Source organism: Protopterus annectens, chromosome 3.part0, assembly GCF_019279795.1.
Source record: "Protopterus annectens isolate FY-2018-M chromosome 3.part0, PAN1.0, whole genome shotgun sequence".
Lineage (NCBI taxonomy): Eukaryota > Metazoa > Chordata > Ceratodontiformes > Protopteridae > Protopterus > Protopterus annectens.
In genome coordinates this window covers 734,375,943-734,394,527 of record NC_056731.1, presented here as the reverse complement: position 1 = coordinate 734,394,527, position 18,585 = coordinate 734,375,943, and the positions used below count along the sequence as shown (strand labels likewise).

The following is an 18,585-nucleotide window of genomic DNA, read 5'->3' as shown; positions in this document are numbered from 1 at the left end:
TTATTTATTTTACATTTGTTCACCGGGTTAATCCGACTGAGCTAATAGCCCTTTTTCAGCAGAGGCCGGGGGAGAAAAGCTCCAGAGATACAATTCAAATACAAGATAATATGAGCAATAGCTCATAACACATATCAGAAGTAAACAAAACATGAAATTGGATGCAATAATAATCAAGAATACAAAATTGAACAAGTTATACAAAAAGTGATAATACAAATTCAATAACCATAAGAGGAAGTAGCGTCAAGATAAAGATAGGCAGTGAAGTTATTGAATTGGCAGGTAAGTCATGGGGGGTGAGTGCACAGACAGGACCCAGACCCCTTTCAGGTACTCTTTGGTAGCAGTTTTGAACTGATTGAGTTGTTTGATAGACCTAATTGCTAATGGTAGTTTGTTCCAGGAGCTTGAAGGATTGTAGCTGTAGAGGTTGCGGCCAGTTTTTTTTTTTGGAATTTAGATTTGAAATAGGTCCTGGTCTGCGCTGCGAAGAGGCCTATTTGGAGTGTATAGGGAGATGAGGGAAGAAAGGTCCTCATCTCCCTTCCATTTCACTGTTGCAGTATTCATTACACTAGGGACTAGGGATCCCCTGCTAAGGGCAGCCAAACATTTGGCCAGTATACCAAAGCCTTTAGATTGCCATATGTCACATGCATACTCATTGTGTAGTGTAGGGCATAAAGGTAACGTCCGGCCGTACCATCCTCAGAACTTCTTTGCCGCCAGTGCAAACACCATGTTTTGATCTTAGGTCTGAATGCCCGATCCATTGCTGGTTCACCAAGCCATTACATATTAGTGCCCCATTGGGCTTTTATTATCTTATGCTTCTTTGGTATTTTGTTGCTTGTGAGGTTTCATGTTATCCAAGAAGGGTAAATGCCAGTGTGGGAGACAGATTCCCCATAAAGACGGTCATGAACAGTGTCTGTTTTGCAGTGGCGCTTCGCACGACCATATGTCCTGTCCTACTTGTTAGGCCTTTGTCACAAAACCCTTCATAGTAGGCTTTCTTCTTTGATGCTTTATCTTGAGAATCAAAGTCTTAAGATACTTGCTAAAGATACAACAGAGGAAACTTCCCACTTTAAGGGACAGCCGTCTGGGAAGAAGAATGCCAAGAAACCTAGGCTGGAATCTTCCACTGTTCATCCTCAACCAGACGTCCCTCCCAAGGTGAGTGATAGTGCGAAGGTTTGCCCGGCTTCATTGTTGGATCCTTCTTCAGCGACCAGGTTGGAGGTCAGCGGAGATCTGACTTTAGGCACCGCCAAAGAGGCATTGCAGATGTCCACTTTGGATGTTCAGGGGGAACTGCAGCTGATTATCTCCAACGGACCTAAGGGTGTTCCTCAAATTTTAGTCAGAGAAGAAGTCCCTGCTACATTTATTGAATGCCATCTGGGATCAGAGCCTTCCAAATTTTTTAAGGCGGACGTCACCTTAAAGAAAAAGCAGAAGATTAAACATATTTCCTCAGCTCTTCTGGATCCACAAAGTGAATGGCAGTCCTTCACTCAGGGGTTGTTTAGTTTTCTAATAGCTTTAAAACCTCTCAGGGAGTTTCTGTTCCAGCCCACCCCCCTTGGTCCTCTACTCCCCCCTTAAGAGACCCAGGGAACAGGATTCCTCTGAGGAGGAAGCAGATTCAGATGAGGAATCCTTTGCTTACTCCAACCAAATGCCCTCTCCTGTAGATTATAGATCAGAGGAAGAGCAATCTACCAGTCCTGATACTCCTTTTGAAGAGGTTTTGGGGGGACACTATCTCTAGGATGATGGAGTCCTTTAAATGGAATTGTGCTGAAGTTTTTGAGATACAAAAGAGGTTATTATGAGCTTCTATGGATGGATTTTCCCAGACTTTCTGCTGTAGGTAGCTAGGGGTGTTTATGCATGTATGTAAGAAGTAGGTAGGTAAAGGTAGGGGTGTGTGTGTATAAAAATTAATGTGGTCTTTGTGTGTAAGAGGGGGGTAGGGGTGTGTGTGTGTGTGTGTGTGTGTGTGTGTGTGTGTGTGTGTGTGTGTGTGGGTGTGTGTGTTTATGTGTAAGAAAGAGGGGGTAGGAGTTTGTGTGTGGGGTGTTCATACCTTGCAATTATCCAGATTTTGGCCTCATATTTTCAGTTTGTTTCTCATAAAATTGTGTTTTTTCTGGCAAATCACTTGAAGTCAGAAAATATTGGCTGACATTTGAGTTTTAGACTTCATATACTCAGAAAATGCATACTAATGCAAACCTTGCTCTATCAACTTTCTAAGGAGGTAGGGGTTTGTATGTGTGTGTCATACCTCTCAACTGTAGAGATTTTCATGGAATGTCAGATTTTTGCCTTATATGTTTGGCCTGTTCCACATAAAAATTCTGTTTTGTTTTTTTTGACAAATCACTGGGATGAGCTAAGGATTAAAGTTACTAAATAATGACATGTATTTGAGTTTCAGACTTCATATCCTTTAGAAAATGCATTCTAGCACAAATCCTATTATTCTAGCAATTTTCTAAATGTGTCCCTAGTTTTGGGCCTTTGTCCCCAACATTATAACAGGCTTTGTCCAGATTTCTTGTGCTAAGAGATTGGGAGGCATTTTGTATATGTATATGTGTGTGTGTGTGTGTGTGTGTGTGTGTGTGTGTGTGTGTGTGTGTGTGTGTGTGTGTGTGTGTATAAGAGGGAGGTAGCATACCCCTCAGCTGTCCAGGTTTTTGCAAAATCTCCAGATTTTTGCCCTGTATTCCTCCTAAAAGGAGAAGTTGCTAAATAATAAACAGACATTTGAGTTTTAGACATCATATCCTTTAGAAAAATGCATACTAACACAAAGCCTGTTATTCTAGCAATTTTCTAAGTTCATGAGAGCAGTGTTTATAATCTGTCCCTATTTATTTTAGGCTTTGTCCAGATTTTTTGCACTAAGAGGTTGAGGTGTGTGTGTGTGTGTGTGTGTGTGTGTGTGTGTGTGTGTGTGTGTGTGTGTGTGTGTGTGTGTGTGTGTGTGTGTGTGTCTGTGTGTGTCTGTGTGTGTGTCTGTGTGTTGCCCTAGTTGGAGTTAGCAGGTGGAAAGTATTTTCCTGTGCATTTTCAAAGAATTTTGAGCCTCAAGGGAAGAGAAGTTTACTGCTGCTCATGCTGCGTCTGCTTAAAATGTGCAACTGTTTTGTTCAGCAAATGGTATCAGTATTGTGGTATAAAATTTTAGAGTAGTGTTAGTAGGACAGCAGGTAGCATGCTTGTATCTTGATGTACAGGGCTGTAGGTTTTACTCTCACAGCATGTAGGTTTGTATTTTAAGAGGATGGGGTGCTGCAGTCCTGAGTATGTCCTCCTTTGGATGAGATGCCTAGTAACTATGAACCTGTTTTTCAGCTTGCACCCATTCCCTGTTGCAGTATACCAGCGTACCATTTTTTTTTTTATGTAGCATAGACAGTTTATTCTTTAGCGGCAACAGGCACTGAATTTGCAGTTGAAACACTGAAATATAAAGTTGTATTCTAGCAACAACCTTTTCATTAGTTTCAGATCTCTTTAATGTGGAATTATTCAGATGACTTTTACTTCTGCAGAGATTGAGCATATTAACTGATATTGGTGGATTGTAATGACGGACGTTTGAGTGGCCTTTTAAGGTTGAAATGTTCTGAATCGGGCAGTTTGTCATTATTGGTTCATATATTTTGTTTCATTGCTTACTGGAAAAACATTCAAAACTATACATTTAAAACACACTCTAACAAGTGGTGCTGTATTGTACAAGGAATATAATTCAGTTATTATATATTATAATTAATACAATCAGGAAGGTGAATCAAAGAACTTTTGCATGGTCCTAAAAATGTCTGCAAGGAGCCTATGATTTGAAAACAGCCCAAAGTTAAACTTAACCTGCCACTGGCCACATGCATTTTCTTTGTATGTGAGTTTCAATGCTGTTTCAGTGAATGTGAGTTTCTAAGGTAGAGAAGTTTTAATGCTAAGTCTGTTTTCATTGTAAGACTATTGCTTTGTTTAGCAAATGTCTATCAGTGTTTGCGTTATAAAATTTGAAATAAAAGTTGTAAATTAAATCCAAATATCTGTAATTATTGTAGAAGTAAAGCATAAAACAGTATGCACACTGAGAATGTTGAACAGTATTTATGGCAACTGGGGAGAAATAACCAATTAATGGGACACTGGAATGGCTGTGGGGGGGGGGAGTGCTAAATGGGGAGGCTCTGGGTTTGCACTCCCCAGCAAAAAATCCTGTGGGCTCCCCTGCATTTGTGATGCATCTTCTGCCTGCCATTGTGAACAACTGTCTTTCCCAGAATGGGCAAGTAGGTGTAAGTTGCACCCCCTTCCTCATCAGCTCTTCCAGCACCCAGATTTTTAGTCAGTCCTAGACTGCCTGACTTGCAGTCAGGCTTTTATCCCTCAGTATCATGAAGCTGACTGCACAACCTTTTATAATGGCATTAAGTTCATGCTGTCGTTAGACTATCAGACCCTTTTTTGCTATTAGTATGGAGAAAATCTTTTAGAATGTGGATGAGAAAAGAAAAAAAACTGAGGTGGTATGAGACAGGCATGCTTAATACTTGTGTGTCTTCTTTTCAAAGGAGTTCCAATCAAAGTATTAGTTATTTATTAAAAAAAATTAAGCTTGGTATTCTCAGAGACAGCCCTCATTCTCCCTGATAACCTCAGTAGATATTACCCTCTACCTCTGTTTCACAGTTTATTGAGACGGCAGCTACACAGAGTGTTAATATTCCACCTTCAAGTGACTCAGTCTCACTCTGGAAGGTTTACAGTTTAATGGTCAACTGTTCTCCAGCTTTAAAATAATCAAAAATCCCAGCCTCTGGGAAACCATTTGTAGTTGCAGAGAAAATATTTTCTTTATGATGCTATTCCTAAGCCTTGGAAACATTTTCTTGTATTTTAATACAGGTTTTGTTAAACTGGCTACTTATTGTAGTCCTGGTCTTTTTTTTCCTTGAATTAACATGACATTTTGTCTGCAGTTACAGCATGTGTGCCAGTTTACTCTCCTTTTGAATCACAAACACCAGCTAATCAGTTCAGTAGCAACATTTTATTTCTCAGGCTTCCGAAATGGAATTTTTCCCTGGCTTGTACTATTAACTTTATCATTGAAAAGTTTATCATATTGCCCTTTGAGCCTGCTTCCACTGCTGATTTAAAATATTTATAGTCGTTAACTCTGATGTATAAAGAACCTTTCAGTTTATCATAAAGACAGTTATTTGAAAATGGATATTGTATTTCATGCTTGAAGTGATTCCTTTTCTCTGTCTAAATCTAGCTTTCCTTATTCTTGTATTTTTCCAAAACAGGAAAATAATGGAGAAAGCATTTGTTTATGAATGCCAGTATACAGCTTATTATATTGAAAAGGTTAAGGATATCAGGTAAATCATCTAAAACTGTTGATGTTAGGTAGTCCGATCTCACCTTCATTTTTGCATATGGGTTTCATCGCCGATCCTCGGCTCCGACTCGGCCGATTTATAAGCTGGAAGACTTCTGGTTGGCTCGTGGCTAAGCAGGTATCCCATGGTGCCCCAGTACAATCCCCAGATCTCGTTTGCCACGTCGACGAGTTTGGTTGTTTTTCTCTTGGCTCTGGCTAAGTTTTTCAAATTCTTTATATTCAATATCGTATTTCAATGCTTTATTAGAACCTTTATTGTATATTTAGTGTTGCTAATATATTAGGCAGTTGTATTACTTGCCCTTTTTGAGTGCAACTTAGTTTACTAGTGGTGATTGGTATCCTGTGTGCCAGTTAGTTTTAGGTGCCGTTGCACATTTTTTTGATTATTAGGTAGAGGTTTTGGTGGTTTTCCTCTTGGTCAACAGGGGCTCCTGTTGTCTTGTCTGTTGTTATTCTGACTTTTTTTTTACCACCGTTGGCAGTTAGTTTCTGCTATATTGACATTGTTTGTTTTGGCGGGGATCCGCTTGTGAATTTACTAGGATTGCAGCCTTCCCTAGTATACTACCTGTTATTAGAAATATAGCAATATAGAAATTTATTGTGTCATTTACGGTTTCTCTTGTGTGAATGGGCTTTCCTTTCTGGTCTGTTTAAATTAGAAGACCTAGCTTTCTCTACATCAGGCTAGGCCCATTTAAGTTAGAGGACCTAGTCCTCGTGTAACTGCTTGAGAAGACCTAGCTTTCTCTACACCGGGCTAGGCCCGTTTAAGTTAGAGGACCTAGTCCTTGTGTAACTCCTTCTTAGGGCTAGGCCCGTTTTAGTTAAAGGACCTAGTCCTCCTCCTTTTTCTCTCTTTCAATCTCTCTGGGTTTTGTGTGTGTAATATGTATAGGGAAAGTAAGGAGCATAAACCCTCGGGGTTCAAAAAGTGCATGAAAAGCTCCCAAAAGATGTCTTTAATGGAAGGCCACAGTAGCTGTGTCTACTGCCTAAGGGCCATCCACTTACAGGAATCGTGCTTGTTCTGCCATGCTTTCTCTCCTAGAGTGTTACAGGAGAAAAAGAAGAAACTCATACTCAAGAGTCTTCTGAAACCATGCTATGAGGAAGCACTATCCAGTTCTTCAGCATCCTCTAAGTCTGGGAAATCAAAATCCTCAAAAAGGCGTTCTCCAGCACCAGCTGATGTCTCGGATCCACCTCCTAAACAGTCCAAATCTGCCTCCTCAACTCCTCAGCCTTCGGAGCCAAAGGAGAGCATCATGGTGGTGTCAGAGTCTGTTACAGGTGTTTCAGAACCGATCTCTGAACCTATTGATACAGCAGTTGACTGTGCTACTCGGAGCCGGTCTGTAAGCTCCCTACTGGTTTCCGTAACAATTAAGTCTCTAGTGCCCCCCAGGCCAAGATCCCCTACTATGTCTTCCAGGTCTTCCAGAAGAAGATGTGGAGTGGTTAGTGCTGAGACTCCTGAAGTCATCTGTCTTACCAATATTATTGTTGGCTCCGACCCATTCGGCTCCAGAGCCACTTGTCCAGCTTTGCCCTTGTCTGCTATTCCTCCTCCGAGCCATACTGGCCTTTCGGAGCTGGAGTGCTTGGTGCCAATGGAGGAAATGCCAGCTCCAGCTCACTTTGTTGCTGCGTTGGAGCCAGGTTCAGCTCTGACATGCTCGGTGCTGTTCGTCGTGTCCAGGGGCCGAAGCTCTCCTGTCGGCACCGACAGGGAGGGTTGGAATCAATCTTCTTTGGTTTCGAGCCTTCCTCTCGGTGCTTTAGCCGGGGTGAGTTCGGACCCTGAATCTGTCTCGGAGCCAACAGCTCTGGCTCCGATACTGACCCTCGTCTCTTCGGAGCGGGGTAGGTCTTCGGAGCCAGAGAGGTCGGTATTTGAGATGATGAGGAGCGTGCTGTCTCATTCTCCAGCCCCTGCCAGTGGCACCAGCACTCTTACCTGAGAGCACCCACTTCAGTCTAAGCCCCTACTCTCTCTGGAGACAGCAGAGACCCGCAGCCTCAGGAGCCATTGGCTGGTGGCCCCCACTCTTCCAAGGCTTCCCTGGAATGTCCTTCTGAGGAGCCTCCCCGGAAGAGGTTATGTAAGAGGAAACATGTTGACTCCCAGGATGAGTCTATGACATCAGACACTGACCTCGAGGAGTCGGAAGGGTCCCCCAAGTCGTCCTCTGATGATGTCTCCTTTAAGGACATTTTAGAGATCCTTAGGCAGAGGTGCGACTGGCCCACTGTTAACCCTTCTGATGAGGAGTCGGTGTACCTGAAGGCTTTTGGGTCTCAGACTTCTGCCTCTTGGGTGTCTCCACCTTTTGACAAACTGATGGATCTAGTTAGTTGAAAGGTGTGGGATACTGCTGACACTATGGAGCCAGTCCCCAGGAGACCAAATAAGTTCTTGTCTGCCCCTCCTGGTAAAGAGTTCTTGTCCAAGGGCGTTCCCGTAGATGCCATGGTGGTGGCGGCGGCCACGAAGAAGGAATTGGTGGAGACTTCTTCATCTGTTCATCCGCCAAACAAGGAGTCTCGACAGATGGATAGATTTGGGAAGCATATTTTTAGTTCAGCGGCCTTTACCCTTCGATTGCTGAACTATCTCACGCACTTCACAAGGTTGCAGAGGGATCTCCTCAAGGAGTTAGGAGATTCCATACAAGGGAAGTTCCTGACAAGATTTCTACTCAGTTGTCCACCTTAAATTCTGTGGTTAACTCCTCCATGTGACTTATCTCTTATGCTGCGGATGGTAGAGCAGCGGGTTCCGGAGTTGCCTTGAGGCGCCACTCCTCGATGCGCTTATGTAATTTTGCAGAACCGTTCAAGTCTACTTTCACCAACGCCCTGTTTGATGATTCCTCATTGTTTGGTTCCAAGGAGAAAGATACACTCACTCGGTGTAAGCAAGAAGGAAAGACGCTTTCTGCCGTGGGAATGCGTTTTACTGTCCCTTCCAGACAATACCCAAAGGGTCAAAGAGGTGGTAAAATGTGGTTCAAGAAGTCCCAGAGGGTCTTTCCTGACACACAGGGTGAATCCTCCTTCAGAGGCAGAGGAAGAGGAGGAAACGGCAGACATCACCCTAGAGGCAGGGGCAGTCCGCAATACCAACAAGGCAGTGATTCCTTTCAAGGACGGCCTTATCAGCGCTCCTGATGTGGAGCCCGACTGCGCTTCTCTGGGGCTGGTCAGGGGTCGCATTTCTTTGTATCAAGAAGCCTGGCTAAATATCACCCAAGACAAGTGGGTACAAAGAGTTGTTACCAGAGGCTGTATCATACCCTTTTCCCTATCACCGTTTGTTCCCAAAAGGATCCCAGATGTACCGCCCAATCTCAGGGATCAGGCAGTTGTGGAGATCAACACGTTGCTCTTAAAAAGAGGCATCCAGCCGTCCCAGCAGACCAGATAGGATCTGGAACTTACTCCAGGTTCTTTTTATTTCCAAAATGAATCGGAGATTGGAGGCCAGTATTGGTCCTCAGCAAATTGAACGAATCAGTGAAGAAGGGCAAGTTTCGGATGGTAACACTGCAGTCTATACTCCCGTTGTTAGGGAAAGACTTTTGGATGTGCTCTCTGGATCTTCAGGATGCCTATTACCACATAAAAATGGACAAGGTGTCCAGAAGCCATCTACGCTTTCGGCTGGGAGCCAGTCACTATCAGTTTCCCGCTCTGCCCTTTGGTTTCACCACAGCCCCATGGTGTTCACCAAATGCATGGCAGTAGTGACAGCTCACCTGAGACATCAAGGATTCCAGGTGTTTCCGTATTTGGACGACTGGCTCCTGACCGCCCCCATCAGGCATCTACTCCTCCAAAACAGGGACACCACAATTCAACATTGTTCTCAGTTAGGGATCTCCATAAATTGGAAAAAAATCTGCATTATTGCCCTCTCAATCTGTGATTTTTATAGGTGCAGAGGTAGACACAGTGAACATGACAGCTCGTCTCCCCGCCGAAAGGGCACAGAACTTGATCTCCCAAGTTCAACGTTTTCTTCCATTGCGAAAAGTCAAAGCGAAGTGGGATGTTCTTCATGTTTCACTGTTGCAGTCATTACATTAGGGTAATCTGCTAGCAGGTTGCCCTCAGTCATCCTGATTAACAAAGTCTTGGGTCCTGCGTTGGTTGCTGTCCCTTCTTCCATGACGTCAGGGGTATAAAACATGCAGCCGACGCCATTACATCAGTCTTTCTTGCCATGCAGTGGCCGAAACAGAAGCAGTTCGCAAGTGCCAGTCGGCCGACTACTGAAATTTTCGTTTTCGAGTTTCAGAACCGAAGTCTTCAATTTAAAGCTAAGTACCCCATTGGGGAAACTTTTTCTTGCTCCTTACCGATGTCAGTAAAAGTTAATAATTGCATTATTTTGGAAAGCAAATACCTCATAAAGATTTTCACTCGTATTGTATTCCTTGCCTAGGCCCTGACCACGACGTACCTTGCTGTCAGTTTTGTGCTTTATTTAATCAGCACACTATCCGTCGTCGGTATATATTTTGCCTCTAAATATTTCGGTTCTCGGTTTAATTATCCAGAAATGTCGGCAGTTAGCCATCCGACTACCGGGATTCCGAAAAAATGCAAAGATAAAGACAGAGACAGGCCGCCGAGGTCCAAAACTGCCGACAACGCTTCTCCTAAGCCAGTTGCCAGTCTGCCGGTACTCAGTGAGGTGCTTTCACAGCCCCGGATACCCACTACTTCTGATACGCAGGCCTCTACTGAGACCCATTCGGAGTCTGGTATGCCGTGAGATACTTCACATATGGAACCCACGGATGTCTCTACCTTGGATGGGTCCGGAGCTGCTGTGCAGGCACCGGCTTCTGAGGGTGTATTCAGCATATTAAATCGACCTAAATCTCGATCCATGTCTAAAAAACCGATGCCCAGGCCACATGTTCAGGCCCATATGCCTAAAAAACAAATGATAAAAATGGCTGAGGATCTAATTACTCTAATCAGGGGTAGTCAAACCCCCCCCCCCCCAAGAGGCCTAGGGCTGAGCTTGATTATGAATCTTCTGATCAGGATTCTGTTTCTTCTGACTCTTCTAATGACCTGCATTTGTCCATACCTGCTTATGAGGATTCTGATGCAGAGGATTCCATTCCCTCTGCTTCCCCTCCTGAGGATTTTTCTTTTGGGGAAACTTTACATACTTTAAGGGAGCATTTCCACTGGGAAAGCCAGGAATTTTCTGATTCAAAAAAGAGGCTTAGGGATTTCCTTCTTCTTCCTCAGCATAGGCCTTTGGCTATACCTCTTGTACTAGACATTGTTGATGATGTGTTTTCGGAATCCAGTTTGGCCCCTGATTCCCTGCCTCCGACTCCTAGTAAACCTGACAGATACTACAGGGTTCCTGAGTCCCACAAGTTCCTTTTCAAAAATCCTGTTGCAAATCCAGAAACCATTTCTCAGGGGCCCACGGACATTAAGGTTTCTACAGCAAAAAATCCTACCCCTTCTGATAGAGACTCCAGAGCACTGGATAGATGGAGTAAAAGGGTTTATACTTCTGCAACCTTGGCAATCAGAGCTTTAAACTGTCAGTTTCATATGTTAAAATATCAACAGCATATTATTGGATTGCTTAAACAGAAAATTATGTTGATTCCTGACTGTGTGGAAAATTACTATTTACAGGATTTAATGCATTCTGCTGAACAAGTTGGAAAACATACTTTGCAATGTGGTTTTGATTCTTAGGCCTCTTGCAGGGCTGCTGTTACTGGGTCTGTGCTTAGAAGGCATGGTTGGCTTAAGGAGCAATCTTTGCCTGATTATGTTAAAGCTAAATTGTTGGATGTTCCTTTAAATCAGGACCGCCTGTTTGGCAATAAGGCTGAAGAAGTTCTTAAAAAGATGGAAGATAAAGCTAAATCTATGCAAACTTTTAAAGATTTTTTACAAGTGCAACCTCCAAGGTTTAGTAGGCACTGGCCTGCTAAGAATTGGTCCTTTCCAGTCCCTTCCAGATCTTCTCAAGCCAAACCCAGACACAGCAAAAACCCCAGGTTTCAGTCCCAGGGGATTCTCAGAACTAAGCAGTGGGGGCCTCCACTTCCAAATCAGGAAATAACAAGACACCCCCCTATGGTAAAATTTCCAAGTTCTTACCTTTTAATAGCCCCTTTGGGAGGAAAGATTACTCTTCATGCAAAGAACTGGGAACTCATAACCCAGGACAAATGGGTTTTAAATATAATGTCCCAGGGATACAGATTTCATTTCCACACGTTGCCAACACCAAACGGGTGACCAGACCTGCCCCCAAATCAGTGGGCAGAGGCTCAAAAACAAATACTTTCCCTCTTAAACATGGGAGCTATTCAACTGGTACCAGAAGAGGAAAAGGGACAAGGTTTCTATTCCAGGCTTTTTCTGGTACCCAGAAAAGACAAATCCAATTGGACAAGTCCAATCCTGGACCTGTCTACTCTAAACACCTTTCTGGAGATTCCAAAATTCTAGATGCTGACTCTTCACCAGTTACTTCCTATGCTAGGCAAAGATGCCTGGTTGGCAACTCTAGATTTAAAAGAAACGTACCAGAACATCCCAATCAGGGAATCTTGCAGAAGATACCTATGCTTCAAAGCAGGCTACTTGCATTATCAGTTCTCTGCACTGCCCTTTGGCTTGTCTACTGTGCCCAGGGTATTCACAAAGTGCCTGGCTCCAGTAATTGCATTTTGTAGGCAAAGAAATATTCAAATATATCTATACCTGGACAATTGTCCAATTCAGGCAGAAAACCAGGGCATACTTTTAAATCATCTGGCATTTGTAAAAAGGGTTCTAACTTGTCTGGAGTACACCATAAATGAAAAGAAATTACAACTGGTACCCTGTTAACAGATTACATTCCTGGGTGCAAGCTTGAATACAACTGCCCAGATGGATTTCCTCACGCCAGAGAAGCAAATCCATTTGGTAACCTACTTCAAACAAGTGGCCACAAAAACCCTGCTATCTGTAAGACAAATACTGCAAGCCTTGGAGTTCATGGCCTCCTGCATTCTTCTAATTCCATATGCAAGACTGCATATGACGAAACTACAATGGTATCTAAAAAGTCTATGGAGTCAACACTGCCACAGCCTGGAAACAATGATTCCTGTCATACCTTGCTTACGCCTGGAGTTCCTATGGTGGGCAGAGGCCTGCCACCAAAACAAGGGACTACCATTCACACTACCCCTTGCCACCCAAACCCTAAATACAGATACATCAGACTATGCACAGGGGGCTCACCTGGCAGGGAAGTTCATTCAGGGCAAATGGAACCCAAATCAAATGCACCTACATATCAATCAAAAAGAAATGTTAGCTGTACAGAACGTTCTGACAGCCTTCAAGGACTACATACTTCCAGGACAACTACTGGTAAAGACGGACAACACCATGGTTATGTGGTACATAAGCAGGGGGGTACACATTCCTACCCCCTCTACAGAGTAGCCATGGCATTGTGGAACACAGCCTTGAGCTACCAAGTGCACCTACAAGCTCAATTCCTGCCAGGAAAATTGAATACACTGGCAGACGGACTAAGCAGAAACCTCATGAACCCACACAAGTGGAAACTGGAACCATGGATTTTCAACATGTTGACAAGCGAATGGGGGAGCCCAGATATAGATCTATTTCCCTCCCCCCAGAACTACCAGTTGGACAAGTTTTGCACAAGGACTCCCCACAAACAAGCCTGGAAAGTGGATGCTCTGTCCTTCAGCTGGAAAAACCTGTCAGTCTATGCCTTTCCCCCTCTGCCTCTGCTCTCCAATGTTCTACTAAATGTCAAACAGGACAAACCAAGGATGATTTTGATTGCTCCAGACTGGCTGCGCCAACACTGGTACCCCCTCTTGTGCAGTGTGTCACAAATATCTCCATGGCACCTGCCTCAGACCCCTTCCCTGCTGTCTCAGCAGGAGAACCAAATTCTGTACCCTCGGCTTCCAACATTGAACCTTGCAGTCTGGCTAATCACTTAAATTCACCCTTACCATCCCTCAGCAAACCTGTGATGGATGTCATCTTGGAAGCGAGGAGACCTAGTACTAGAAAATCTTATGCTGACAAATGGAAAAGTTTCTGTGCCTGGAACCAATCTTTAGGGATGAGCACAGCAGCGCCCAATTTACGTCATATTTTGCAATACTTAACTGAGATGCTTCACAAGGGCCTGTCTTTTTCCTCCATTAAAATCCACGCCTCAGCTATTTCAGCTCACTGTAACACAGGACCACCCCTCTTCTCTCATCCTCTGTTCAAGCAGTATCTCAGAGGGGCAAAAAATTTGAGACCACGCAGGAGAGCTCCTACCCCTGCCTGGGACCTTAACTTTGTTCTGGAGAAACTCACTTTGCCTCCTTTCGAGCCAGCTGCTACTGCAGACGTAAAATTTCTTTCTTGGAAAACAGCCTTCCTTTTAGCACAATCACTTTAGCTAGAAAGATATCTGAATTACAGGCCCTTATGGCAGTGGAGCCTTTCATCATCTTTCATGCGGACAGGGTATCTCTCAGGACCAATCCATCCTTCATGCTCAAGGTGGTTTCCAGTGTGGCTCTTATTCAGTCCATTCATTTGCCAACCTTCTTTCCCAATCCACAGAACAAAGGGGAATGTATTCTGCATTCCTTGGATGTGCACAGACAACTTAGATTCTACTTGGTCAGAACTAAATCTCGAAGAAAATATGAACAATTGCCGGTGGCATTTGCTGCAGGGGCAGAGGGAAAGACTATTTCAAAACAAACCATTTCTAAATGGATAAGCCATTACATTCATTTCTGCTATAAGCACCATGGAAAACCTATCCCCCATGGTATCAGATCTCACTCCACCAGGGCTGCATCTACTTCTGCAGCCTTTCTCAGAGGTGTTCCTACCATGGATATCCTAGAAGCTGCTACCTGGAGTTCTGTACATACTTTCACCAAGCATTACCATTTACCAGTTTTCTCTGAACCCAGAGCTGGCTTTGCCACTGCTGTCTTGCAGGGCCTTATAGCTGGCCCTAATGCTGTATAAACTCCTCCTCCCAACCATAGCTTTGGGAATCTACCCAAATGTAATGACTGCAACAGTGAAACACGAAGAACATAGTACAGTTGTGTACACTTACCATAAATGTAGATGTTCGAGTGTATTCACTGTTGCAGTCCTGGTTACCATCCCTCCAGCCCCCTAATTTTTTCTGGCTATACCTCTACTTTCCTTTACTATGCTTAAAAGCCTTTTTGGTGTATTTGCTTTTGGTTGGAGGTATACTTTTGTGTTTTTGTGTTTATTTGCTCCCCATTAGGGGGGCACCTGACATCTGGGGCAAGAAAAACTGATGTAATGGCGTTGGCTGCATGTTTTATATCCCTGACGACCTGCCATCATGGAAGAAGGGACAGCAACCGACGCAGGACCCAAGACTTTGTTAATCAGGCCGACTGAGGGCAACCTGCCAGCATATTACCCTAATGTAATGACTGCAACAGTGAATACACTCGAACATCTACATTTATAGCAAGTGTACACAACTGTACTTTCTCCAGCTCCTCGGGACTATGGCTTCCACAGTTCTATTAGTACCATTAGCCAGGTTGCACATGAGAATTCTCCAGTGGCTTCTGTCTTCCCAGTGGTCCTTCCAATATCTCCCGCTGAGTCATCCTATCTTGCTGACGGAATCATGTAAGAAGGACCTTCTTTGGTGGATAGCTCCCAACCAGTTGATCATGGGCCCCCTTTGTTCCTGCCCAACCCGTTGCCACTGTGACCACAGATGCCTCCCAGATCGGGTCGGGGGGTGGGGGCATTATCTCGGCAGGACTGTCCAAGGCACATGGCAAGAACACAAGACTCATCTGCATATCAATGTTCTGGAGATGAGGGCGGTGCTTCTGGCGTTGCAAGCACTTCAAGACCTTCTTCCTCTAGGGACAATTGCGATACAATCAGACAACATGTCGGTGGTTTGGTATATCAACAAACAGGGCAGTACCAGATCTTACCCACTCTGTCGAGAGGCCATGCGAATTTGAGAATGGGCGATTTCTTCCCAGCACTTTCTGGTTGCAATGCACATTCCAGGGACGACCAACGTGATAGCCGCCAAGCTCAGTCAGGCAATCCTAATGCCTCACGAGTGGTCTCTGAAACGGGAAACAGTGGATCAAATTTTCTAGAAATGGGGACAGCCTTGCTGCGACCTTTCTGCCAGCCCAGTCAATACCAAATGCAGCAGCTATTTTTCCCTCATTCCCCCTCTGGGGGAGACTCCCAGAGATGCTCTGGCTCACGATTGGCCCATGGGACTTCTGTATGCCTTTTCTCCAATCCCTCTCATTTCCAAAGTGATTCAGAAAGCCAGTCGGCTGGGAAGCAGGTTGATCCTCATCGCTCCTTACTGGCCTCGTCAGGTCTGGTTCCCCTTCCTCGAGCCTCTCCTCCTGGACGATCCTTGGATTCCGGACCCAGCTCCAGATCTATTGACTCACATGTCGGGTTCGCTACACCCCTCAATCCACACCCTCAAATTGACAGCGTGGCTGCTCTAGTTCCATCCCTAGTCAGGCTTCATGATGTATCATCCTCAGTGTCACATATTCTTATGTCCTCCCATAAACCTTCAGCTAGGAGGCTATATGGCAGTAAATGGAAAAGATTTTCTATTTGGGCACAGAGAATTAATGTATATCCATACACTGCTTCTATCCCTGTGATTCTGGATTTTCGTTCTGAGCTTTTTCAGCAAGGAACTGCCGCTGCCACTATCAGAGTCCATTTGGCAGCAATTTCTCATTTTCACTTAGGTTTTCCAGATACCAATTTAATGTCTCATAAGCTATGCAAGACCTTTTTGAAAGGGGCCACCCTATTGAGACCACCTCTGCAAGAATCAGTGGCTTCTTGGGATTTAAATTTTGTGTTGTCCAAATTGACATCTTCCCCATTTGAACCTTTCCACTCATCTTCACTAAAATTTTTGTCTTGGAAGACCTTGTTTTTGGTAGCTATCACATCAGCTAGATGGGTATCGGAGCTACAGGCCTTGTCTATTAAGCCACCATATTTGATTTTTCACAAAGACAGGGTGTTATTGCATACTAATCCCTCCTTTGTCCCCAAAGTTTGTTCTAATGCTACCTTAAACCAATCAATAGAACTCCCAGTTTTCTTCCCTAACCACTGTAATGCAGCTGAGTACCGTTTTCATCAGCTAGACGTTCATAGACAACTACGTTTTTATCTACAGCGGACTAAGGTTTTCAGGAAATCAGATCAATTACTCATTTCCTTTTCTGACTTTAGATTGGGCTTACCAGTTTCTAAAGTGACACTATCTAATTGGATCAGTTGTATAGCCTTTATTTATAGCTCGGAGGGCAAACCTTTACCCTGCAGGATCAAGGCTCATTCTACCAGGTCGCTGTCTACCTCTGCAGCCTTTCAAGCCAGGGTACCACTTGATAATATTTGTGCAGCAGCTACGTGGGCTACTCCTCACACTTTTATTATGCATTACAAATTGGATTTGGCATCCAGGGGTAGAGCATCCTTTGGCTCCACGGTGCTCAAGAGTATTTTCCAATGAGCCACCCAAGAATAAGGCACTAGGGATGCTGTCCCATATGTAAAAATGAAGGTGAGATCGGACTACCTGACATAAAGACGTTATGTACTCACCATAACCTTCCATGTTGGTAGTCCATCTCACCCTTCATTTTTACCAACCCGCCCTCCTGCCCCCGTCCTGGAATATCTGGAAGTAATAATTTGGTTGCCCTTGGTTGGAGACCCTTTAGTATTGGTTGTTTTTATGGTTGTTATTCTAGTGAGCAGCAGACAACATCTGGGGATTGTACTGGTGCACCATGGGATACCTGCTTAGCCACAAGCCAACCAGAAGTCTTCCAGGTTGTAAATCGGCTCGGCTCCAAACCCATATGCAAAAATGAAGGGTGAGATGGACTACCAACATGAAATGTTATGGTGACTACATAACTTCTTTTTTCTTCATGGTAGGTAATGTTAATCTATTACATGTGGACTTGTGGCATCTGACAATCTGCCTGTGACTGACCTCTTCATCTGCATTCTTTTTTCACAAATATTTTAAGTGTTCAACCATTTTCAGGGAACACAAAAGGCCATCTAATTTTGCATGGACTGATAAATTTTTCCAGCTTTCCTGTTTCATGAGCTATCATAACCATGGTTGCAGTGCAGTCATCTTTCAGATGATCTTTCACCTGTGTGACAGTCCATATCTTAATTTTAAAGTTTGAGCTGGTTTATAACAGCAACAATTTATATAACAGTCAGATTAGGATTTTGTTTGCTATTTAATGAAGTGCAAATTGCTGTTATTTTTTTTAAAACATTCACCCCCTCCTCAGATTCACTTAGCAGCCAGTAAGGTTCAAGACTGAAGGAAAAATCCAAAATCTGAGTGATATTTATTCTTCTTGTTGACCCCTCAGCTGTGTCCTTGCAAACTTTGTATTCTCCAGTTTGATGCATATTTCTGCAGGCTATTCTCTCTGATGAAGTGTCAAGAATTTGTTACTAACAAAAAGTACTGTTATAGTGTGTTCATATGTATGTAGTGTGTCTTAATTAATGTGTATTGATTAAATGTAATGCGGATTGTGATCTTTTATCTTTCTGCAGATGCTGTGTTTGCAGGAGCCATGCCTACTATGGCCAGTATAAAGTTGTCTGCTAATCGACCCATTGTAAACCATCCACATTATGAAGATGCAGGATTAAGGTTTGTCTGTGTTGATCCATTGAAAAATAAAAATGACAAAATTAGTTTTAAATAATTTTAATTTATTTCACATTTCAGTTTTGTTCTCAAATGTCTGTTTGCCATACTTATACTGTATTTAGTGTTTTAGTTTTGTTCTAAAGAAGTTTTGTTTTATTGCCCATCTATAATGGTGCTTCTCAAGATCAGAGTGACCAGTACTTAACTACTGCTGATATTCCCAGAATCTTCAGAACTTCATGCTCACTGCAGTGATAGCCAGTGCAAGGCAAATGTATTTGAATTTTCCCTAAACATCCTCATCCCTTGAAAGCTGGATAGT

The 18,585-nt window shown here is 43.6% G+C and overlaps 1 protein-coding gene across 1 annotated transcript in view; it reads left to right on the top strand.

The window, feature by feature from the left end:
- Positions 1-18,585, top strand: part of DPY19L1 (dpy-19 like C-mannosyltransferase 1) — a 2,139,210-nt gene that overhangs the window by 1,954,079 nt on the left and 166,546 nt on the right. The window contains exon 20 of the mRNA XM_044065091.1: positions 18,164-18,263. Within this exon, the coding sequence (XP_043921026.1) occupies positions 18,164-18,263 (100 nt within the window). The remainder of the gene's footprint in view (positions 1-18,163; positions 18,264-18,585) is intronic.